Below are 26,177 nucleotides of genomic sequence, written 5' to 3' on the forward strand. Positions count from 1 at the left end.
CTATAAAGCCTTTTCACCAGCCTGGGTTCCAGCCACAGCAAAGTAAGCAGCTACAGGGGCAGCAGCGCAGCCCGGACCGGCTTTGCCTAAATCCAAATTCTGGAAGCTGACCACTGCACCCCAAGCGTGTGGGACAGCAGCTGGGGCAGAAGCAGGCAGCAGAACGCGCTGGACTTCCCCCAGCGCTCCTCACGTTTGGGGGACCTGAAGTACCTCCAGGGCCAGCACCTCCAGTTCACGCAGCCAGAGCAGCTCTGGATTGCTCTTTGCCCCAGACAAGGGCTTTGAGCAAAAGCTGGTAAGTTTTACTCCCTAACGAGCACTTAACGGTGTTCTGAAAACGGGTCCTGCCGACGTGGTGAATGTGGCAGGTTGTGCCTGGAGCACGGGGACTGCTGAGCCCTTCCTAATGGCACTGCCACCACCGCTAGCTCCAGTCCCTGCTGAAAACCTCTGCTCTGGAAACACCCTGCTAGCTGTGGAAGATTCTTTAGGGGAGGTCTTCTCTCTGCGGGAAACGTGCCCTCAGTCCTGCCACGTCTGGAAACTTCTCCTTTAAACGATGGCGGGTATTACTGCATCGCGTGTTGTCTCTGTGAGACAGTACATAGCCAAAAGGCAGCAGAAGAGGGAAGTATAATATAACATCTACCAAACGTCATAGTTCTGGCTGCAGTTGACCTGGTGTCCTCAGAGAAAGAGTAAACACAGGGGTGCAGGGGAAACACTCCCTGGTGAGCTGCAGGGTGCTCCACAGGCACTGAAGTGACTGTCGGAGCTTGTAGTATGGTCCCACAAATTAAGAGAGAGAGAAGAGATTTATTTAGCAGATTTTGCAGTGGTTGGTTGGTCGAAAGTAGTACACTTGGCCCTTCTTTGAATATAAGAGAAGTTACTCTGGCTGCAGAGTATCTGTGGCAGAGACGTGTCTCACAGGAAGGTAGTGTCAGCTACAAACAGGCACGGGTGTGCTGAATATCACAAGGTTGTGCTTTCTTTTGTTCACTGTTTCCAACATTATAATCGAGAGTTTAATCCTATTCTTTGCCAGAAAACAAGAAACTATATTCTCTTCTTTAAACTCTTGCACAATCTCAAGTAATCCTAGCAAATCAAAGTTTTCTTTAGAAATGGTGAAATCAAACACAGCCATGCTGCGGACAAGACAGAAAGGGCTCTGCAGTCCTAGGGTTACGCTGTGTCTCCCTTCAGTCTGAAGATTGGACACCAACATCTGCTCTGCTGAGAGAAGTCATTCCCGGTGAAAATTAAGCAGTGCTTTTCTAGTTAGGGACAGGCAGAAAGGACTGGCAGCGTCAAGAAACCCCATGTTAATACAGCTGGCTCCTCCTCTGCAGACAAAATTTCCTACAAGTATGTGGATGGTTTCTGCCAGCCCCACCTGCCCACATACTTTATGTTGCCTGGCATCTTTGGGGCATCAGGTGCTGGGTCAGGGGCATTGCTGAGCACCATCGATCCTGACGACTCCATCCCTCCAGACACTGAGGAAAGACCCACCCAAGTACCCTGATGTGGCTACGGAGAGATCTGTGCCACGCTGCTTAGGCTCGATGGGTATCAGACGTAGGTGTTGATATCTGTGGCATTTGAAAAGGAAATGAACTCTAATCTTGATTATTATTATTTTTTTAATCAGGTTCAAAAAATGCATCAGAAGTAATTTTCACAGCTGTTGCTGATTTGTTAGTACATCTGTCCCAGCATCTCCCTGCTGTTTGCTTTATGGTTTACAACCTTATTTTCATTTGTTTAAAGAAATGTTTTTCTCTCCCCTGTCGTTCCATGAGACATCCACATGAACAACAGCACGACGAGGACGCTGCCTATACCCGCAGCCCTGTCAAGTGTGCAAAGCAAACAGGCACAAGCGGAGCAGGACTGCCTTCCCCAGCCCCCCCGCAGCTCCGGTCCCCTCACCCCAGCAATGACACAGAAGAGTTTGGTGCCGAACCGCAGCCGAGAACTGCTTTAATTCATTAAGGACACCTATTCTTTGTCGTGTGCTTTAGGGGAAGAGCCTGTCTCCCTCACTAAACCAGCTGATGCGGTGGAAAAGAGAGGCAGCTTTCAGACTCAAAGTCCCTTCCACCAGTCTAAGCCCCAAAATTTGTTCATTTTTCCAACCACGTGACAGGTCTAAAGCAAGATAGGACCTCTAGCTCCGAACCTTGCACCTCTTCATCTTTGGACTGTACTACTTTTGGCATCGTATGGCATGACGGCCCTGACGATCAGTCGCATTTTCACGGGAATGCAGAACCGAGGGAGACAGAGCTTATTTTTGTTGAACTATTTGTCTGAGTCTATATTGGAACTGGGATTTTTTTGGAGGGAGGGAACCGTGAAACGGCACACCACAGCCAGTGCCGGCAGCAAGCAGGCAGAAGCCCTGCTCGCGGCGGAGCGGGGTTGGGTTCCCGCAGGTTTTCACCCAGCCTGAGCTAAAGCAGTCTGAAGTGCTCCGCAGGAAACTCCAAGAATTAAAAATTACATCCCCTCGCTTGCCTTCCTGCCTTCGCAGTCAGGCCTGTCTGAGGGCTTTAATCAAAAAGCCTACACGGGAGGGAGGGCTGGAGGGTTGTCTGGTTTTTTTAATTATGGTCATTATGTCATTGGATAAAAGGTTGTAAATTCTACAGTATTGCAGGCACATCACAGGTAATGAAACACTTCTCCCCGGGTCTATATTACCGTTAAATGAAAACCATTTGTCATTTGACATATAGCTCCACAATTGCAATTACAGTAAATATTTCAACTGGGAAACTAAGGCACAGGTCAACCAGCCTATTTGAAAGCACACGCTTCCGACCAAGTCCTGCCATGCACACCTCTACTGCAGTTGCAAGGTGTAGCTCCGTAGTCACACAAATAAGAGCAGTGTGGGAGCCCTTATTTATTTCTCCCAGATCCTATTTTCCAGGCTTATTACTACTGTGCTACTGCAAGTTTAATGCACACGCATTGTTCACAAATCAAGACTATCAAATGAAAGCATGATCGAGCCTGGGTGAAGCGTTCTGCGGATATGCATTTTGTAATAGTGCTAAGCTCAGAGAGCAAATAGCTCTGGTAACTGAGATGTTTGCCCTCAGTGTGCTCCAATAAACTGATTTACCTTTCTTCTTTTTTTTTGCCCTTTTTTTTAAAAAGAGCTGACGCAAGTTTGTCAAAGGGAGTTGTTGGGGTGTAGCAGCTGTTGATTGGTTCATCTGATACACTCCCATTTGTCTTTAAATCACTGTCCAACTGCTCTAGGTTGCACATGAGCAAACTTTTCATTACAGGTGCAATCCTAAAAGATATAACCTGCTTAGCAAGCGAGCAAGAAAACCTGCTTGACTCAGAGGTAAACCTAAAACTTTTTTTCTTTACAATGTTTGATCAATGTATTTTAGACACTGGCCACACCTTTTAAAATTGAGAATTAAAAATGTAATTAATCTGTAAATATAAGTGCAATGTGAAGGATGGGATCCTTAAGATTTACTGACATGGTAATTTATGTTGGCAAATGTCTTTGGTATTTCTTCAGGAATGAAATTTAGACTTTTTTTTTTTTTTTTTTTGTACAGCAAATCAAACCTTAAGCAACAAAAGAAAGAGCAAAAGGTGTTTAAAATTGACCAGGCAATTAAGAAATGAATGCCTGCTTTCCTTTGCAGCCCTTGGCTAACTTCTGAGAATTTTTTTCAAGGCTCTTGATTTACTTGGCTAACACTTCTGTAAATAAATGAATTTGTGAAAGCAGGCTTTGCATTTTAATTGTTTATTTCACAGTGACAACACTTATTTCATTTTGAAATAGCTGTGCAGACAGTAATATTATAAACCCACAGTCATGCAGATGAAGAATCTGGCAAAATCTGCTAAACCAGATACCATGGTGGAGCTTACAAATTTTGATACTGCAAAAGCCATGAAAATGTTAGTCATATCTGTGACCTGGCATTATTTGCCCAATGGTTGTCCATTCTCTTAATGTCCTAACTGCAGACTGGGCAGAGATCAATAACGTTGTGAGATCAGATGCCAAAAATTTCATCATTTTCTGAATCGTTGCCGAAAACCATTACTTAATAAATGAGGCAGAGCAGTACCCCATACTTGAAGAGAAAAACAGTTTTAGAGGGATAAGTACCTTCCCTCTAATAATAGGTGAATCCCTTTTCAACCAGCATTTCCATTTTAATGCCATACTTCAAGAAAAATCTTCTGTTCAGCCAAATGCCACAGGAGGCAGCAAAACCATCGCCATATTGAAGCCACGTTTAAGGAACTCTGTAGAGCTAAGAGATTTTTCTTGTATGCAAACATAAGGGGGAAAATTATTGATTTTAAATAAAAGGAAGGAAAAAGAAGTGGAGAGCTTTTTGGTTACTTCCAAACCTACCAAATTCCTCTCTAGGAAAAGGAAGCTGGGCGAGTCACGATGGGTTTGGGTGCCGAAAACAGGGTTTAGGTACAAAATTCAGAACTCTGAAGCAGAAAGCATTAAATCCCAGGGAAGCTGAAGCAGATGAACTTTGGTTTTTCTATGTGCTGGCCTTCTGGCAGGGCCCAGGCCTGCCCGACCTTGGTGGCCGTCCTCTGTCACGTCACCGCTGTCCTGGCCATCACCCAGGAGCACGAACGGGGCTGCAACCCAGCGCCCGTCCACCAGCCCTGGCACCGGGCTTGGCCACCGTACGGCGCGCAGCCGTAGCCACCATTTCGTTTTAAACAGAGCCAGCCAGCGCGTCCCCCCAGTTTTTTGCTAAATAGTATCTCGCAGGTGGAGCAGCGACCTGAGAGGCGCGGGGCTACGCCGTTTCTTCCCCGGGTGAAGGGATGGCAGCTCTGCCCCTTCTACATTACTGGTGGGGAGCAGGCGCAACCGGTACCTCGACATCCCTCCAAACCCCTCAGTACCGGCGGTGGTAGGAACCTGAAGAGACGGATTTGCCACCAAGGACCAGCTCTGCCAAGTCCTACTGGAGCCCAAAGGCACCGTCGGTTGTAATTACAGTCGTTAGTGTTTGCGGGATTCAAATCTAACACCAAGCCTGTTTCGTGGGGCTCATCCTGCCCGCGTTTATGCCAACGACTTTCAAGCTCATGGTTTGCAGATCCCTTGAGCTCTACCAACCGCTCCCCAGAAAGTGACAACTGCAAGAAACTGGGTTCTCAGCAGATTTAATTTTGCCACCTGAGGCTTTGCACCTTCACCAGAAGACTTTTAGGAATTCACAGATTTAAAAAAAAAAAATAAAATTGAAAATCACTGCTCTACGCAGGAATTCCACAGCCTCTTGAGATGACGCCCATAAATCAGATTACTTGTGTAAATGTTTGACAGGACAATGCCCAGATGATTCTTATGCTGTAACATGTATTTCCAGCCAATTTTTGCTCCCCTTTCCAAAGTGTGTTTGCTGTGCTGCACAGACTTTCCTCCTCAGCCTAATCTCTGTGTAACCTAACTCCTGGCAACTTTTTTGCTTACTTTTCCTCTGTTTCCCAACTCTTTGAAGATCTGTATTTTTTGGACGGCCACTCCTGGAAAAGACATTTCTCCAACAAGCAGTTAGGCAGTGCACATGGGGGAGATTTTACCCTCTACCCTAACAGGGCTAAGCGCAGTCAGATTTGTCTGCCTGACCATTACACCACAGATTAAAAATAAGCAATAGGAATTGGAAGGACTTTGTTGCTCAGACAGGGCAGCGTCTGCGTTTGAAGACGGTTCTGTGAATGAAACCGCAGTTGGGAGGGCTCCGTTGGGTTGGGGGTTTTTTTATTGTTATTATTTTTTTTGTCTCCCGGAGTTATTCATAACCCAAGCGGGCAGAACCCCCCGGCCACCGGAATGCATGTGCCGGCAGCTCTGCCCTGATGCCCGAATCATTCGTCCCCTCACGCACACTCCCTGCGCGGCAGCAGAAAGGAGTAAACCCAGCCGCTTTCTCTGGTAGGAAATCTCCTAGTGCACTCTGATATTGTTTTTCCTTTTCAGTTGTCTGGTCTGGGTGAATGTTTTTAGTAAGAAGCAAGGAGGCTGACTTTGATTTCTGGCCCGGAGTCAGTTTTAGCCTCCAGGATTGGTATTTAAAGTTTGCATTTACGTTTTTAACACATGAGCTCTAACATTTTGCCACTACAAATACATTTGTAGGCGTTCTTAAGAATTGCATGTGATCACTAGCAGAGGATAGCGAAGGTCTGGTCATCGAGCAAGGACCTACACATCCATAAATGCAAAACCAGGAAAAAGGCTATTAAATAATTGCAGGTTTAGTGTTACAAAGAGCCAGACATAGAAATTATTTGCTGCGGTGTTTTCTGATATTGTTATTATGCAGCGCTGGGCTGCATTTAGCGTGTGATATTTATGAAAAATGTCATGGATCCAGCCAGTCTGCCTGATTGCAAGGTAGGAGGTAGAGTGCCCGGAGTCTGCAATTCTGGCCCCAGGTGTGCCAGCAGCGTGCTATCTGCTCTGTGCTCGCTCCCTTCACCCATGTGCCCCTTCGTCTCCTCAGCTCTGAAATGGAAATATAAAATGCGTCAAGGAATATCTTTGGGAAGTGAAAAGTATTGTGAAACTGTAACATTTCTTGCACACTGTTTTCCTCTTGAATGTGGGAATGAGTAAGTGAATGTAAATGTATATCTGCAGATGAGACTGTAACGTAAAGCTGCTGAAATCCCACAGGTGAAGTCGTCTTTGTAACTTTGGTTTGTATAGTTTCCTTTGGTCCATATAGAAATAGAGACTTGAGCATTTATTCAAATGATTTTTAAAAGGCAGGAATTTTTCTAACAAGGGTGAAGATAGTCAGTCTTATATTCATGTAATAATCCCACGTGAGACAGAGCTTCTAGTCACGGGACAAGTAAGAAGGAAACACAGATATACTGAAAACCACAAATTGCTGTATCAGAATTGCACATCCTAATTATCAAAGAAGTGATCATACAGAGATGCTCACCTCTGTCAGACCCCAGTGAAAGGGACAAATCTTCAAAACATTTAAATCTGTGACAACATTAATCTTACAACAAATGATTCGAAACACTGAGCGTTTCCCTTAAGAGTATGTATGTTTTGAAGCAGTAGTAGGAAAACCCTGATACACTCCCTTCATTTCTAACAGCAAGCACTTCTGCATCACCATCCCCTAGAAATTCAAAAGCAGCAGTTCAAGAAATTCTTTTCTGCCGGCTTTGTAATTTTGCCAGATGCTGGACATCCACTGTGCATCCGATGGCCCCTGCGTTCTTTACGATTTGACGGGAGACAGCAGGGCCAAGTGCTGGCATATAAAGGGACATTATGCTTGCCCAGAATTTTCCCAGTCTGCAACGGTTTCCCCTCTTAATGCTATTACAAAGAACAAACACAAACCCAACGATTCACACTGGTTTCTCTAATTTGAGGAAAACTCTAATGAGTCCTGTTGTGTTTTGTTTGCAGAACAGAGTGTTCTGGCAGTCCCCGCATGGTAGAGAGGACCCGCAAGCAGACTGCGCGGTGCTGTTTACCCTGAAGAAACGAGCGTGTGTGCTGGAAAGCGCTGACCACTCTAATGGATCGCATGGAGCTGCAAAAAGTCAACATCGAACTTGATGATCAGAGCAACAGTGGGGAAAGCCTCGAAGACAACTACACGGAGCTGGTTGATTCAGAAAAGGCTGCAATTAGGAGGTAAGCATTTAAATGGGAAGGCTGGTCCGTTAAGGCTAGAAAGCGGTAATCAAAAAACGAGCTTCACTAATGGCATCTGGGACTCAAAACATTTCCTAGGTAATACAATGAAATTAGTGTGGTTGTTTGGCTAGCGTTTTCCCACAGCACCAACCCTCCCTGCTCCGTGCCCTGGAGAACGGGGTGCCCAGCTCAGCAGGTCCAGCCCAGGACCCCCCCCCTCAAATTGCCGGCCACCCCCTGGAGTCACCTCTGCAGGCTCCCAGCCCCCGCTTGGCAATTTCCAACCACTCCGGTCCGATAGTACGTGTGTAAATTAATACGTTCTCAGGGCAACGCGGGGGAACGCGTTCCAGGGTGAGGTACGGAGGGCAGCAGCTCGGTGCTCCCGCGGGGACAGCCCACCCTCAGGCATCTCCAGCAGGACCCACCATAGTCCCAGCACCTGGGTGGCCTGAGAAAGACATCTCAAAAGCAGCCGTCTGCCTCCGGCTCTCAGCTTGCTGAACCCCCCCCAGCATGTATCTCCAACAGGGCAGTCGCAAAGCGCTTCGTTCCTCAGATGCGAAGAATGTGCTCAGCTTTAGCGCACTGCCGGCAGTAAGGAATTGCTGCTTTCCAACATCTGCAATCAGATACGATTCGAAGATTGCTGGGTGTAAAACTAAATTCCAAGGCAAAGCAAAGATCTATTAAGTACGCCATTGGATGTGAGAATCTTACGGGATAAAAGAGGGGTTTTTTTCTGAAGGATGTTTAAATATTCATTGCAATGTCAAAGGAAAGTTTCCCACTGACAACAAAAGGCACTACCTGAACATAATGTGTGTCATAAGCCTTACTTAATATTTTCTTGTTTTTCTTTGTGTTCAGTCCATTTGCTAGTGATGATGCAGAAAGTCAGAAATTCCTTACAAATGGATATCTGGGTAAAAAGAAATTGGAAGAATTTAATGAAGAATATGTAAGTTTTATTCATTTTTAAGAGTAATTACAAAGCAAATCTTATTGACCCAAATCTTTTTCCAAAAGTCTCAGTAAACAAAGTTAGTCTGGAGCTTGATCAGTATAATCTTGGCTTTGGAAGAGTAAACACATTTTTCTAAGAGTTAGCACAGCAAACCCTTTCTGTTGCCTTGCAAGTAAAACTAAGTCTTTCCTTCACAAGTCATCAGAAAAATTCCTCAGATCATAGTTGGACATCAGTAGCACCCATGTTATCTCATCCAAGATGTTCAGCCAGGGTGGCTCTGCACCCATTTTTCTGACAGCAGATTTAGTCCAGGGGAACTTTGTTGCTCCTATATCAAGGTAGAGGTGGGCCTTAGTGCCTGCGTGCTTATATTGTTTCCAGCATCCGCGTAAATGAATCCCCATCCAGCCGCATTGCTTTAAAGAAAGGACATTCATGTTTGGCTTTACAGTGCTGAACATTACACACTCAGCACACCTCCAACTCTTTAGACAACTCCATGTGCAAATGGAAGCACAGCACCGGTTCCTGGGCTGTGCGTGTTGGTACCTCTGCTCAGGATTTCACTTTATTCAAAGTTTTCATGAATTTGGTGCAAAGAAAGGCATTATTTTATTGCTCATGTTACAGGCTTTATTAGGATTGATCCAACACAAACAAAACAATATTATTTGTGGTTGCAAGCTAAAATTAAGAGCCATATTCCCCCCCCTTTCTTTTCCACGTGGTGGCAGATGTGACTCCCTCACACACCATCCTCCCCTTTCCCAGTTTTTTGTCTTCTTCCACTCTCCTGCCTCCAGCCCAAGCCGCACAACGCTTCCGTCTTCTCCCCCAGACGCACTTTCAATGCTCCAAGGAAAGAAGCACGTCCTGCTTGGAGAAAAATTCAGTAATCAGTTAGATTAATTTTTAAAAATCACCTGAATTTTTTTTAAAACAATAATCGGGAAATCTGTTAGATAGCAGCATGTATTCCTATAGAGGCTAGCCAGCCCAGCCAGTTGTGGCTATGTCACCTGAGTCGCCCGTAGCCCTCCTCCCCGCCGAAACACGGAGCGAGTGGGAAGAGGCAAACCCCTACCAGCACAGCTGGCTTTTGGGGGAAAAACCCCTCCTTATGGTGGCAAGCGCCTGTGGGCTCAGGAACCTTGATGAAGCTCCACCTCTTAAGGATCAAGGGAGCAATACAGGGAAAACCAGCAATTAGGATAATTAGTCTGTTCTGCTCAGTAAAAGGCAAATTCATTGGCATTTTCTGTGCTTGCTCCCAACAGCACCGGGGCAGAGCTTCCTTTGGAATGTCGTCGTTCAACCTCAGCAATGCCATTATGGGCAGCGGCATCTTAGGGCTCTCCTATGCCATGGCCAACACGGGAATTATCCTTTTCGTGTAAGTACATAGAAACAAAAGCAAATAGAATATAAGCAGAGAGCTGGAGCTAAAGTTTTTTGTGGTTAGAGAGGTACGTTAAGCTTGTTTTGTTAGCTGAAAAGTTTTGTAAGATCAACTGTAATGAAAACATTTTAGCTGCACCGCAAGGAACCTTCCGCTGCTAACAAACCATTTTTTTTTTATTTTAGCCCTATTTTGTATCAGGAACACAACTGTGAATTGATACTGTGCAGTCAAAAACCAGAGGGGAAGAACAGTATACGGGTCCTAAAATAACAACAGCAATCTTGGTGGTTCAGTATGGGAGTTCAACAAGGGAAATAAATCACCCTTAAAGTATATATTTACGTCATCCCAACTATCTAATCACTATGTAGAAATGGAAGAACAATATTTGCTGTAAGTCTGAAATAGCAGCATGCTTTGAATGCAAAGGCATTCACAGATTTATTCAGATTTAATGTTGCTCCCTCAAGTCTATTTGTACTCGATGTGCACAGATGACAGCAATGGTATGTGGCTGACATACAGTACGTATACAAAATGGGTTTTGATAGGCAGTAACAGATAGCCATGTGAGGGTTTTTAATCTATAGCTAACCTTGTAAAATGAGACAGACTGTACAAAAAAAAAAAAAGTTGGTTTTCTTTTTTTATTTTTTAACTGAAGCCTTAATTTTAATGCCCCATGACAGTGGAATAAAACACGACAGTACTGTATGACAATAGGCTGTTGTTTTACATTACTGAAATCTAACAAGCCTTTAAATCAGATTGCATGGCTATCTTTATATGGCTTCTTTCTTCTGGAGATTGTGTAACTACGACAGCAACAGCATTTGAAATGCTACATGTAGCTTCTAGTTGCTAAGAAACACCTCCTGTTTTGCCAGTAGAATTTTTAACTGAAAATTAATTGTAGATGCAAATGCTGTCCTGGATAAGTACTTCCCAGCACCTGCACTCAAATGGTTTAGACATAGTATTTGCAGAAACAGAAATGGAAGCTGGTTCTAAAATTGACTACATTAGAGTCTGAAAAATGTAGGATTTTTTTTTCTCCAACTTTCTCTGAGCACTTGCACTAACTAGTATGGCCATAAATTATCACTGGAAAGAAAACTGTGATACATCAAGCCTCACTTAGGGGGAAAAAACACAACCTTTGTAATATCTTTGTTTTTAAAGTTCATTCACACAAGTGGCTAAAAAATTCTGATATAAGCTTAATGACATTAGCTCTGTTGGCAGTGCTAAAGCAGGGCATAATGCTAAAGCAACCCTATGGAGTCTTAAGCAGCAAAAACAAAGGTTGTCTCCACCCACAGCTCATTTTCTTTTCTGTCCTACTTCCATACTTTCTGCATGAGAACATTCTCCCTTCTGGTAGAGGAAGGAGTTTTATTTAAAAGTATAAAACTGTGTGGGGATATTGTTACCCCCATGGCATGCATCCACTTGCTGGAGGTTCCTCTGTTTTCACAGATCATGACGTTAGTGTTAGCGGGACAGAAAAATCCCATCTACTAAATGGAAACTGCTGGACATTAATTCTAATTTAGACGATGCTGGCAGCATTGTCTAAATTTTTGTAATTTACTGTTCTCATGTTGCCCAAGTGCTCTCATGCCGGAAGATGTTCCACGGGGTGAAGGCAAAAGGAGGGTTCTGAAGTTCCCATTACAGCCTCCTCTCCCACGGGGGATGTTTGCAATGGCATGGGAGCATCACTTCTGCTGCCTGCCATGGCATTTCAAGTGCAGCCAGGATGGCTTTGGTTTACCATACCTCACGTGCGAGGACACAGAGACCACGTCTCTGAATAGCAGCCGCATGGGTGCCCCTGGTCAAGAAGGATGGCATCTTGGCAGGGTACACTGCGACCTCAGACACCATCCCCCCTTACCATACTGCATGAGACCACAGCATGAGAGACAACCCTGCTCACACCAAGTCTGCAGCGCTGTCTGTCTCTCTTGGAGAAAGAAACGTCGGAGAAAATCGTGACGGCCTGGTGGCCATCACCTGGCCCCGGGACCTGTGTCTCCTCTTAGACCATAACTCATTTACGAATTTGGCTGTCGGCGTCTCCGGTATCTGTACCAAACCGCATGTTCAGTGGAGTGGAAGGTGTGGGCACAAGCCACAGAGTAAGGCACATCCCTGTTTCCTAGCTCTGTCATGTTATCATCGCATCCCCTTCGGCACCAACACTTTTGCAGGCTGATGACAAGACAGTTACGGTAATAAGATATGCTGCCCACAGTGTTGTGCCCTGAAAACGTCATACAAAGCTACATTTTTCACCAGCAGTTCACAAGAGGCAGATAACTGAAATCACATAGGATGCAAATGTCACGTGGAAGTGACATAGCAGTAATCAGAATTAATGAATTCAGTCACCAGTACCTTCAAGCAGACTAGGCTAGAAGAGTATGCTGCAAGTGCTCCAAGAGCAGGCTTTTCCAGTGTCATGCCACACATTAGCACCATGCAAAATTTCTAATGTACTTCGCAAAGCATATATCTCAAGGTAAACTCCACCACTTCACAATAGCATGGCAGAATTCGAAAGCAGTGACTAGCCCAGACCTGGCAGTGAAGTTGTCGCAATCATGGTTTGGGGTTTTTTGATAGCTCTGAGTAAGGAGAGAGATTAAAATGAGAGGTCAGTGAGAAGCTAAGAGACCAAAGACCTGACTCTTGCAAAGAAATCCATTTACTTTATTAGGGTCTTGTTAAGATGTAAGATTCTGTCCTTGTGGAAAAACACAGAACTGGCATTTACGCAGATTTAAACAAGCCTTGAGGGGCTTTTGGAGTGTATAAGGTGCAACTGCACTCACAAGTAAGCTACAGTTGACATTTATCTCTGCATTTAGCACTGGGAATCCAGAGCACAAACTTGCTGAAAACTATTTACGCGCTGAACTTCATGAGAGTGAGGAAGTGTGCGTTTAAATCAACTGAGTGTCTCTGATGTGCTGCTTAGGATTCTGATTTCTGCTTTGTCTTGCAGAGTTTTGCTGCTCAGCGTAGCAATACTGTCGCTCTACTCAGTCCACCTCTTACTGAAGATATCAAAAGAAGGAGGTATGAGGATCAGGCTGTGACTGACTAATATTCCCTACTGCTTGCTTGCATGTATTGTACCTTGGAATGCAATTCATGAAGAGTGTCCAATGTAGTGGCCCATGTTTCTCTTTTGGTTTGGTTTTTTTTCAGGATCACTAATATATGAAAAGCTGGGAGAAAAGGCGTTTGGCTGGCCTGGGAAGTGTGGTGTTTTCATTTCAGTTACAATGCAGAATATTGGAGGTAAGGGGCAAAAGTTTTCCAACTTCTGATGCTTTTCTACAGAACAAAAATGCTTTCTCTCCTCTGTCTGGCTAAATGGCATCAGAGATGAGCCAGGTACAGTATACACTATATTGTAATAAGGAAGGACGGGAGGAATTCATCTTGCCTAGTTTCAGCTACCTGACACTTGGGTGTTTGGTGGAAGCTAGTTGCCTGGGATCTCTCCATGACCAGTGCAGAGCCTTCAGTGATGGCTAAAATGGTTTGGCTGACTGTCCTCAAGGAGTTGGCTGTTTCTCTTCACTGAGTACAGCTCAGACTAGATACCATCTGCTTCAACTTAGAAAAGATTAATCTGACCTAAAACAAACAGCACATAGTTCTGATTTCTCCATAAAAGAATGGCTCTTCAGTAGTTCATTTTCCAGCTGAATCCTCTCCTTGAAACGACAGCTGGGTTGTCATCTCTCTAAGATGTTGAGTGTTGCAGAGTGATCGTTGAAAATATTCATCCACAAAGATACTTCCTGTGAAATATCTATTGAGTAACCTCTATCCCCTCAGAACAGGAGGCTGTTTACTTACCGATGTAAGTAGTAAGGGTAGGACTGTGCATTCACGCAACGAAGCTTATTTCCTTTTACTACCGTGGAAGAAGCCTTTTAAGAGACTGGAGAACACCAGATCTGAAAACTCAGGGGAGTTTGTAATTTTTTCCAGCTTTCTTAAGGAGAGGTAGTTGAAATATAAATTAAATGCATCACTGGTCAATTAAATGTATGTAGATTTTTTTGTGATCTCTCTCTTGGAACTTGGTACGCTTTGTAAATCTCTATTGACAGATCGTTACTGTCCTTTTACAGCAACTTTGCTACCCAGACAGAGGTGGTTCACATCTCTCTACTGCAAGAGACTTTTTGATTTTGTTCATAAAAGGTCCCTTTCCATGGTCTTCCATTCCTTACTCAAGCCTGGATACCAAAAGTGGTTGAATTCAGGAAGGAAGTATGCTTCCCTGTTAGAAAGGAATAGCTGTTCCTCTAATCCTCTTGTCTAGGTCAATCCATATGTCTCCAGAGACCTCTCTGTGGCCAATGTAAAATAACTGTAAAAAGCGTGCCTTCTGGCAGTACATATAAATGAGAAGTATAGAAGTCCACTCTTCCATCAGGAATCTTGACAACTAGTTTGGTTTTTTTTATATATGGACTTGAGTGTTGGAAGAAAGAAGCTGAAAATAGACAGGATAAGGTAGATGAAGAGATTTAGAAGCAGTAACAACTAAAGCTACTACAGAATTTCGATGGACACTCTCTATTGGAAAAACAACATTTACAACCAAAAAGCAAAAGGAAAAGTTAAGAGTGTAAATTTCATCAGAACAGTGATTTGAGCATGTTGTTAATTCAGTAATAACTGTATTATATTCTAACACTGAATGCTAGATGTCATTCAGGACGTGCTCATAACAATATCAAGGGAACATACCATCTATTTAGTCACACTGTTATTCAAACAAAACTCATTTCTCTATTTTAGCAAAAACTGGTTTCCCAAAACAATATGTTTTTCATAAAGCATTAATGTTTTTTAACACAAAATTATTTTTGTTGGAACTACATTGTTTGCTCTGAAGGTGTTTGTTTGTTTTTTTCAGCAATGTCAAGCTACCTCTTTATTATTAAATATGAACTTCCTGAAGTGATCAGAGCATTTATGAAACTTGAGGAGAGTTCTGGGTAGGTACCTTTGCCCAGCCTGAACCTCAGATGAAAATTTTTCACTTTGATGTCAATGATAATGATTGTTATTTTTTTATTCCTCCTTTTTAGGGAGTGGTATGTAAATGGGAACTACCTCGTAATACTCGTAACAGTTGGGATTATTCTTCCCCTCTCCCTTCTAAAGAGCTTAGGTAAGCTTAATGCCCCACTTAACCTCATTTCTTTTTTCTATTAGGATTGTGAATTTATATGTAGCTGAACTGTTGTTTTTTTTTCTTGCTGCACAGGTTATCTTGGTTATACGAGTGGTTTTTCGCTGACCTGTATGGTTTTCTTTGTCAGTGTGGTAGGTGACTGTTTGGGTATTGTCTCTAAGCAAATACAGAGCCTGTAAACTGCGCAACGCTGTTATATTTCTTACCTTGACAATTTAATGTGGATGCTAGAATAGCACCGGCAAGTGAACCAAATCAACAAGCCCATTGCCGAATGAAGCCAGAATAAAAAAGATCACCCTAAAAAACAACACTTGAGAACAAAAAATAGAGCAGGACAACAGCAGAGGCAGAGTAACAACAAATATTTGCAGGAGAAGCAGAAGTGGTAGCACTTGGTTTCTTGCTCCCTCTCCTTCCCCTCTCCCTTCTGTGTGCCTGCTTACATTTCTGTTGCCATACCCTGGATGTAAGTGTAATCTCCTATGGTGGTACTCTTCTGATGACATTGTCTCCTCTTTTGTAGGTAATCTTCAAGAAATTCCAAGTACCCTGTCCTCTCCCCGTCATGGACCACGGGGTTGAAAACTGGACCGCCACCAACAACACAGTGCCAATGCACCTGGTGATGTTACCAAACGAGTCTCTCGGTTCTGGTGTGAATTTCATGATGGACAACACAGCTGGGCACTTGCCGGGCCTTGAGGATCCAAGAGACACCTCACCCAAAAGTGGTGTAGAATATGAAGCACACAGTGACAGTAGTGACATGTGTCAGCCAAAATACTTTGTCTTCAACTCACGGGTAAGGGAGATTGTGTAGAATTTGTCTTTAGCCATTCGTACCACAGCTAAACTGCTGCCTGCCAAAAGTCAGAGGTACAGCAGTGACCGTTCTTACTAATGGGAGCTTTATTTTACAGACTGCCTATGCAATACCCATCCTGGCATTTGCATTCGTATGCCACCCTGAGGTGCTACCAATATACAGTGAACTGAAAGAGTAAGGTTCTTAAATTTTGTCCCATACTTCCAGTTAACCATAGCTAGAGATCACTTTCTACATGTTCTGCCTTGATTGCTGGTGTGTAGACACCCACCTGCTAATGATTTATTGCTTTTCATAGTAAGCAGATACTGGCTTTGCTTTGACCTAATAGTCAGGTATTGGTGACAGAGAACCACTGTTCAGAAAGCCGCATTGATCCGTATTTACTTAGGAAAGGAGAAATCTGGACAGTCCTTCAAATGATGTGAAATATACTGGGGAACTTGGTTGCACTGAAACAGATAATTCTGGTTTCTAATAATATCTTAATGAGTTCTGTGTCTGGGTCAGCTGCTGCTTACTCTTAAGGTTTCTTGGGATGCTATTGGTTTGGGTGTCTTACATAGGCTCTTCACCCAGCCCATTTTGCTTATCAAATATCAAAAATCAAATACATTTGCTTAAATCAGCACAGAGTCGACAGTTGGGAAGGGCTAAGAAAATGCATTTGTTCAACGGCAAGAATTACATTACAGGAGGTTGTGCTGCGAAACTCCAGGAGGCCAAGACCCATTACCTCCTATTTCAGCAGGTTTAACCTCAGAAGAAATAAAAATTCTCAGATGACTTGGGAACAAGCTTCCAGGTCCTATAAGCTGAAGATTTTCTTACACCAAATCTTTAAGCAAAGGATTTCTAAAGAAAGGATTTGACCTGCAGGAGGTCCTTGAACCTGTAGAACAGCCCTTTTTAGATATAAGGGTATGTTTTTATAGAGCTGACTGAAAGCTCTTGTCTATTATTATTACCTGCCCTGTAATTTTAGCCACTCCATTTTTTAGTTACAATACACCATTTGAGATTGATAGTATATAAATAATGATATACAAAATAACATGGCACATTTATATGTTGTCATTAAGTAAGCAGTAGAAATGGAGTTTCGACACACTTCTTTTATAAGTCTGTGGTGTTGGTCTGCACAGAGCTGCGAAGCTTCAAGTGAAGAGCTCTGTATAACCAATATAGTTGCTCTGAACTTACTAGCCAGTGAGGGGATGTCAGTAGAGTTATGACTCTTCAGAGTACTTCTTGAACAAAAAGAGGCTTTACAAGAATAGCACTGTTACTCTCTTTCTCTCCTACTTCAGTCGCTCCCGAAAGCGGATGCAGAATGTCTCAAATATCTCCATCACTGGCATGCTTATCATGTATCTTCTGGCTGCCCTCTTTGGATACCTTACCTTCTACGGTAGGTCAAAGCCCTGTTCTCTGCAGAATTTTCCCTCTCATTTTAAAGCAGGGAAGGTGGTTCTATCACACTGAGGCACAAGCGTTCATGTATTTTCTGTGGGTCCGAATCCAGATGTAAGCATTACTCTAACGTAATACCCCGTGTGTAACCTCCTGAACAAGCGGTGGGACTTATCCAGCTGTCAGGCCACAAGTTCCTCACCCGTGAGAGGCTCAGAGGCACCTACTAGGGGGACCAGCTGTGTATCTCTTGGGTTTGTGAACTCGGACAACCAGCTGCTGTAAACTTGGCTCTTGGCAAAGGCCAAGAGTGACCATGCTAAAAATACTCTGGCGTTCAACAGTTTTACATGACACTATTAAGTGCTACCCACCCTGGCTCTGATGCCACTAATTCAGCTTCACCTATGCTGAAAAACAGGTGCAAATCATTCTAGTGTAAAAAAAATATGGATGAGCTAGACTAACCGGTAGGTAAACAGAGCAGCCCCTGTATTAGCACACCGTTTTATGCAAACGCCACCTCTTTTTACCTCGTTAGTTCCTCTGTTACAGCAGAGAAGTGAATGACACAGCACAATCTGCTCTCTGTCCCTGGGGCAAGAGGGCTCTGTCTGAGGGCTGGGATACCTGGGTGGAGGTCGAAGGGACCTGTTCCCAGTTCAGTGAGTTGTTTCCTATTTCGTATCGCAGAAATTATTTTTACCTTAGGTTCCGCATCCACTTAATGACTTTGAGAAAGTCATTTGAGATACTGGAGTACAAAGCATCACCTCAGCGCTGTATTACCCTCATCATCTCTGAATGATGGACTTGTACCGGTTGCACTGGGGAAACTCCTCTTTCGTGCCTAGCCCATAACATGTATCTGATGACAGCAGCTGGGCCAAAGCTAATCTTATCTGGCTGCAGTATAAAGATCCTTTTGCATGTGCAGATATTGCTGAAGCGACTCAACTCCTTTCTGTTTCCTTTTCGTAGGAGAAGTTGAAGATGAGCTACTTCACACGTACACCAGAGTGTACACCTTCGACACCCTCTTGCTGTCAGTTCGCCTGGCAGTGCTGGTGGCTGTAACCCTGACTGTGCCCCTTGTCCTTTTCCCCGTAAGTAACCCAGCTGCTGAAGCTGAAATCAGGGCTAGCCTGTATACACTGTATACACTGACTGGATGTGCTCAGCACAGACAGGCTTTAACATCGAAGAAAAGTAAGCCTGAGTTTTTATTTGGGAGGGTCTGTTTTCTCATATGCAGTTTGACCACAGCAAGGACCTTAGGCAGTTAGGGTTGCAAACTTTGAAAGACTGAAATAAATCAGTCTTTATAAATAAATCAGAAATAAATCAGGAACAACTGCCCTGTCTCTCTCTGTACTATATTTACCAGAGCAGCAGTGTAAGTATCAAAGACTTGGGGATATACTGAAACCACTTATGAGATTTCCTACTATAGGCACCTGCTATAGCATCCAAACTCAGCACAGACACGTGCAGCTCAGGCCACGTGCGGTGCAGGACTGCCAGACCTGGCTGCCAAGGTGGAGGGGCAGAGGCACATCTTACATGCTCGACTCTACGGACAGGGCACCAAGCTAAGTACCAGAAAACAGAGGCAGTCAGGACTCAGCCACGTAGTCAGAGGTCTGAGCAAAGTTTGGAGCTCCTCGGTGCTGTTCACAGGGGAAAAAAACCGCAATATCCACAGAAGCAGGGGCAGAAAGACACAGCTAAACCTCCAGGCTCCTGAACGCACAGGACCGTCCCTCGTGCCTTCCCTGAGCTGCTGCGCAGCAGGGCAGGAAAGAGTTGATCCCGGTCATTAAGTTTGGGGAGGCCGGCGTGCCATTCGTAGGGCACGTGGAAGCCCAGCATCACGCTGCCGGTGGGCTCCCAGCAGTCCACGTCACGCCGTGGTGTTCCCATCTGAGGAGAGCGGCGACCCTGGGGTCCTGTTGCTCCGTTGTCCTGGATGCAAACACGAGCTCTGCGTAGGTGCTGTTTCCAGGCTTGCTGACAAATACCTAAGAGAAGCGATCACCATTCAAGGCTGTCTACAAAAAAATAAAAAGTTCTGGTATAAAGCACCCAGAGTGATCCGTCTGTCTAGTTTAGAGCTCTCCGGTGCTCTGCCTTAAATGTCATGTTTAAACCAGTGACTAAATGTTTACGTGAGCCTTAAAGAACTGGTCACTCTTCATGGGAAAACAAGCTAAGGGCATTGCAAAAGGCTCTTATCTGTCAGATGTAGCATTTTGCATTTTAACTTTCTGTATGATCATTTTTATATCTGAATAGTGTGCAAAGACTTAGCAGTTACATACCACAGCACTAAGTGCTCTGTTAAAAGAACTCCTGAGAAAATATCTTTTCCTTGTAAGCCAGCATATCAAACAATTTGACACGGCCTATGAGGACAGCCAGCTCAGCAGATCTAATTACTCAAAATTAGCAGCATAGTTGTATCAACTATTTTTTTATGAACTACCAGATATGTATTTTCTTAAAGTAGTTAGACTTTATACTTTTTTTTAAAAAAGAAATCATTGCATTGCTGAAAAAAGATTTATATAGATCTATGTACCATTAGCCACTGTAAAACTTCAGTTTGATAACTTCATTTTAAGGACTATGTCACAGCAGGAATAACGCACAAGATGCTGACAATAAGTGAACAAGAATGCAGGCAGCAGTTCTTTGGTGGAATAAAGCTGTTTTACATCAACTCAGGGGCTGGACAAAATTTTTGCAATCTGCACCCTCTTCCTAATATTGGCTTACATCAACCTGAAAAGCATAAAATGCAAAATTCATGCTGTGTTTTCAAATGATGGGCTCCAAGTCTGAGAGAACCCCAAACATTTATTGAATTGCCAAACTCATCCAGAAGCAGTTGTCTGTTGTTTTAAAACAGCCAAATGGAAGCGGAGTTTGAGCTTTTTACAGTGTAAAAACATTTTTGTTCAACTTGTACTTTTCAAATCTTTTAAGTTAATCACGGTACTTCGGAGTAACACTGTTTCCAGCCACCAAAGGAGTTTGCTCTTGACCTTTTTCCTACTTACCATCTTTGCTGATGAAAAAGCAAAAAAACTGTGTTGTGTGAGAAAGTCAGCGGAGCAAAAAGGATCCTCTGCAATAGCTTTTAGGATCATAATTTCCAAGTGGCATTGAAAAATACGCTTTTATTTTGAGAGATATATATATTTAATGAAAGTAAAACAACAGCTTGCTTTTTCTCTCACAAAAGTAAATGACAGAACTCCTGTGGGGTTTTCAGAGGGATCAGGTTCAGGAATACAGCAACTCATATTTCACCAGTGCGTTTTTTGCCCGCTGATTAGTATTCATAGTGGGGGTTTCTTTGGGGTTTTTTTTGCTGACATAAGCATCTCTCAGTTGAACAGATTTCATGTCCCTGATTTTACACCCTATTTACTTGACTTTCTTCTACACTGCAAATATTTGAGTTTCTGCATTAAACTGTGAACCCAGTTCTCAAAAACCTACATCAGAGTGAGATTACATTAAGGGAATCAAAGACTTAAAACACATTTCTTCAGTCAGAATTTCTCATAGCAAAAGTAACTAGCATAGACCATTTAAAAAAGTGAAAAGCAAAGATAAATTAATTGCTGTTTTACTTTCCCTGCTGGTTTTCATCTTACAGATCCGTTCATCTATCAGCGCGTTGCTGTTTCCCAAAAGGCCGTTCAGCTGGATAAGACATTTCCTGATTGCAGCAGTAATTCTTGCTTTTAATAACCTGCTTGTAATTTTTGTCCCGACTATTAAAGACATCTTTGGATTTATTGGTAGGTTTCATAAAGACTTTTTGTTTACTCTGTTAATCCTTTCCACAACATATTTACATTCATGGACTGAATGACAGTCGCAGTTTGGGTCCTACAGTGGAGTAATATAAACACAGATTAAAGTGAAAAGGGACACAAAAATCTCCGAAGAGCTGACAGACAAAGCTAAACGTTACCCAGCCTTGTTGCTCCCTTGCATGAGGCACAAGGAGTCGAATAATGCCAGTATAAAATCTGGTAAGGAATTCCCATTTTGACAGCAAGGGCATTTAGTGCATGTGGAGGAGAGGGAAATCACCTTTGGTTTTCGAGCACCTATAGCCTAGACAAAATGTATTGACTTCCAAACGGTGATGTTGTTAGAAAATGGAGAAAAGTGATGCATTTCTTCTGACATTCACAGTTCTCCCCCACCTCTTTCTTTTGGTCAGTTTTGCCCTCTGACCAAAGAGGACCATGAAGACCCTCCATGCTCTGAGCTGCCTGAGGACTCAGGGACGCAGACACCCTTAAGAAAGACACCTCCATGGGGGTTCTGCCTTTTTCAGAGTTCATAGTCCACGCGGGCAGCTGTTTTGCTCCTCCCTGCCTTTCACCCCTGGGCTCTCGGTCACGAGCACCTCGTTGGGCCCCGAGCCCTCAAAAAAGCGTTCAGAGATCTGCACGAACGCTGTTGGCAGAGAGAGCCCTTTGTGTATCTGGGCTTGGAAGAGCAGCCGCCTCCCCACACGCTCTCTTTTGTAGGTGCACCGCGTTGCTGATGCGTCAGACGGCCCCGTACTCAGCTCTGCTCTCTCTTCCAGGTGCCTCTTCTGCTACGATGCTGATTTTCATCCTCCCCGCTGCCTTCTACCTGCGGCTCGTTGAGAAGGAGCCCCTGAGGTCTCCCCAGAAGATCGGGGTAAGGGAGGTGGCAGCGATTGCAGAAGGAAGGACGGGAGGGTGTGTGCTTTCTGCTGGTCACAGATACTCAGGCCTTTGACTTGCAACAGCCAACAGTTGCTCAAAAATGGTAGTGTCTCACGCCAAGCACAGGTTGGGTGGTGTGATTGACCTTAGCGTGGAGAGCGAGGCTTCACAAGTCAAAGCCTTTAGTGCCCTACTGCTACTGATACACAGCAGCGAGTGCCTTAGGTCAAAGTGTGTCTTAAATCACTAGAAAAAGGCATTTATTTAATCCAATCTAAGCTCTAGTTAACACCTGCACTTGCATAAATAATTCCAAGGCAGCGTATAAGGAGCCGTTGGTTCATGCTAGAAGGCCAGCTGTGGATTAAGGGGAAGACGTGAGGTCAAGGTTAAGAAGGAAGTTGTGTTGCAGACATAATTAACTCATAGCGAGTTCCCCACTGAGACAGATCCATACACCTGCAGGAGACTTATATGAAGGTCTATCATTTATACACAACGCGAATTTATACATCATGCCAGACTGCCCCAGCAGTACCTTTCATCCTGAACATCAATAGCTATCTGCACATTTAACAATATCACCAAGGAGTTGTCCTTTGCAAGTTTAATCAGAAAAGTTACCGAGGAAGGCACATAATGTAAACAGCTGTACATATATACATCTATACACAAGTTCGCAAAAACCGTGGAAGTGGAACTTCAACCGATACATACTGCAAGTATTAAAAAAAAAAAGGTTATCATAAAAGGATTCCTGACGATTACTTTGGAGCTGTTATTATAGAGAGACTGTGAATATTTGTTCATGTCTCTTTGTTCATTCTTCATGTTGCTGTGTGTTAGGCACATCTAGAATTTCACACCCTGCACTGAGATCACATACAATATTCATCTTTGTGTTGCAAGGCAGAATATTGTTAAGTGTGGACAGATTACGGTAAACTAAAGCCCCGCTAAAGCAAAGGGTGACTATAAACACCTGAATCACTTGAATATATACAGAAATGCCTTCAGAGAAGAGAGATGGGCTTACCTCTTTGTCTAATAAGGATGAAAAGGATTAAATGAAGCTGTTCTTGATATCAGAGAAAATGATTGTTCACTGAAAATTGGTCAGATTTTAAAGGAAAAAACTGTTTCTCTGCTATGTTTTGTATTATTTTTCATAGTAACAAAGTGGAGCTTTTTCAGCTCTAGTCTTGTAAAGCCTGGCTTTCTTCGACTGAAATTCACACAGGACTAACTTTGATTCGCGTAGCTCATGGAGAATGACCGAAACTCAGGCCCTGGGTGTTAGATAAATGTGGTTCCAGTGGGACAGTCTGTGAACTCCAGTCTGTTCAGTCACTTGCTTTATTAACAAAATCTCATTTTCCAATTGCAGGCTCTTATTTTTCTCATACTTGGCATAATCTTCATGATTGTGAGTATGACTCTTATTGTAATGGACTGGATTTACAATCCCCCAAGCTCCAGACATCACTAACCTGTGGAGACAAGCGAGTGCTTTTTATACCATAAACATTTGCATTTTGTGCTCTGAAGGACACCTAAACGGGACTGTTATTCCTAGCTAGTAACTGCAGTATTTTGAAGACAGTTTCTGGTAAGGTCACTACAACTCATTGGAGCCTATGTCATCCTTTTCACTAAGGATCATTATTTATCCATTAGGAACCTGAGCTTAGCATTTCTGGCCAGGTGAAATGAAATGTGTGGTGTGGATGCTTTCTATTTTCAAAACCAAAACAACTGTGTACATAGTCCTCAAAAATAGCTTGGCGTCACCCTTTTCAGACTCTCCCATTATACTAATAACCACAGTTCCCAGAGCCCTGGGAAACTAATGGCCAGAAAACCAGCTAGTACCTTGTTTTTATCTGAAGCTCATGGGAGTGGCTGCCCAGGTCCAAGAGAAAAGGTACAGTTTCTGTAGGGGATCTGAAAGGTGACTGCTCCCTACCAACCTGTCTATCATCAGAAAGATGATGGCTTTGACAAGCCAGTGGACAAAGCCGAGCATCAGATTTGTTAGCCAAATTCATCGCCCTTGGCAGGTGACGGCTGTCATACCGAATAAAGCTCTACTGGCGCAGACCCTGTGCCGGGGCGTGTGCTTGAAGAACAGTTGAGCATTCGCGCTTTGTTGTTAAAGACGCCTGTGCTGGAAACGTCAGGCACTTCTGCTGTGGGTTTTTTTGGTTTTCTTTACTTTTTTAATTCTCGTGTGAGCTTGCATCACTGAACAAGTTATATCCTCCATAGAAACTTGTCTTCCATTCTCATGGGAATTTAAGGAGACAACAAGGTGTGGCAAAGCACCCTGTCCAGTATTGTTCAGTACTTGTGTATTTGATAAATGTTCAGTGCAGGAAACTGTAATTTGCTATATATAAAAATATATGTATTTATGTACATAATTTTTTGTTTTCCTCTAGTTACAAAAATGTTACCCTGTGGTAAATGATTTTTGAAAATTTTTTTATGTGTCACTCTGTTTTCATAGCCACACACTTAATATTGTTTTGAAGAAAACTTATTGGATCGGTGGGTTTGTAAAAGGTTCATTTTTATTCAGCGGTGTTTGAAATATACCTGTAGCAAGCCCTAACTGTTACCTGTGTAAAAACACATTCAGATGTTTACTACTTAGGTTACAATAAATTGCAAGATGTTTTCCTCTTGAGAATTTTTAATACGTGCCTCAAAGTTCTGTATTACCATTGCACACCACAAATTTGGGTAGAACTTGCTCAATTGCTGTACCTTACCTTGTCTATGTGAATGCTAGCATTCAACAACATACCTAATTAAGGTATGCAAAGGAAAAAACATTACTGACGATCTCAAGCGTATCATGCTATGCAGCTGTGCAAGACAGAAAAAAAAAAGGTTTAAGTTCCGTGTTATATGGATGCTTAATTAACACCCAGTACCCTCCAGCTTGTGATTTTGGCTGTGCTGTGGAGCACCCACTACATATGCTCTCTGTACACACCAAGGAAAAACAGTCAGAGAAGTCACGTTAACTCCAAAGCAGAGGGAATGAGTGGGAAGGTGCAACTGTTGGTTTTAACACGTTTACACAAATCCAGGCTCGTGTAATTGGAGTTTTCGTTTTCCAACTTAGAAATCTGTTGAGTACACACCTGTGAACTCAGAAAGCCATAAAGCACACAAAAGTTGTCTCTGCTCACTCCTCAGCTTCACACAAAATTCTCTGTGTGTGTGTGTGTGTGTGTGTGTGTGGATAAATGTGCATATACTTACAGGTTAACTGGAAAAGCATATCAAATACATATTCCATGCCAACTGCTATCTTCCTGAGCAGTATTTTATGCTCACTTGAGTACTGTATCCTTAATATACTGGGCCACGCTTCCTTGCAAATGCTAATTCTGGCTTTGCAGTTTTTTAAGAAAGAGGTGCGAATAATCTTTTGCTCTATTTTAAGCAGACTAATACAAAAAATGTTGCATTATTACTGAAGAGGCCTTTAACGACGACTAGAGTTAATAGTAATATACCCACACACCTCTTTTCTTGTTACCGTTACTGAGAGTTACATGTATGAAAGAACTGAACTGTAACCGCATCTTTGCTTCAGAGCAAAAGCACATATAGAGACTGCAGCTACATGTAGAGACTCAGGAATTCATGTAGCCCACCTAAAATATGGATGACCTCAAGGCAAGTAACAGAACAACTATGGAACAATAGCATAACTCATTGCCTTTTCACAGCACAAAACTGTTGCTGTCCAAATAGAGGTAGAGAGTCTGTAAAATGTCAGTTTTTCAAGTTAAAATATGTTGGTCAGAGCGATATGCAGCTGCTGCACATACTGGGAGCAGGGGTAGAATTGCACACTAACTTATTGGCACTGCTGGGA

The 26,177-nt window shown here is 43.3% G+C and overlaps 1 protein-coding gene across 2 annotated transcripts; it reads left to right on the top strand.

Moving 5' to 3' along the window:
* Window positions 1-2,914: 2,914 nt before the first annotated feature.
* Window positions 2,915-25,773, top strand: SLC38A4 (solute carrier family 38 member 4). Of its 2 annotated transcripts, none has more exons than XM_075059221.1 (16): window positions 2,915-3,373; window positions 7,481-7,711; window positions 8,585-8,675; window positions 9,962-10,077; window positions 13,100-13,173; window positions 13,306-13,398; window positions 15,038-15,119; window positions 15,213-15,295; window positions 15,392-15,450; window positions 15,846-16,124; window positions 16,243-16,322; window positions 17,459-17,559; window positions 18,543-18,667; window positions 21,229-21,373; window positions 22,177-22,274; window positions 23,670-25,773. In XM_075059221.1, exons 2-16 carry the CDS (start codon window positions 7,593-7,595, stop codon window positions 23,769-23,771), a joined length of 1,647 nt encoding a protein of 548 aa, XP_074915322.1. In that variant the 5' UTR covers window positions 2,915-3,373; window positions 7,481-7,592; the 3' UTR covers window positions 23,772-25,773. The 2 variants fall into 2 exon arrangements, with proteins under 2 accessions (XP_074915322.1, XP_074915323.1); XM_075059222.1 differs by having other exon boundaries at window positions 7,486-7,711.
* Window positions 25,774-26,177: the final 404 nt, after the last annotated feature.

Source organism: Buteo buteo, chromosome 28 (assembly GCF_964188355.1).
Source record: "Buteo buteo chromosome 28, bButBut1.hap1.1, whole genome shotgun sequence".
Classification (NCBI taxonomy): Eukaryota; Metazoa; Chordata; class Aves; order Accipitriformes; family Accipitridae; genus Buteo; species Buteo buteo.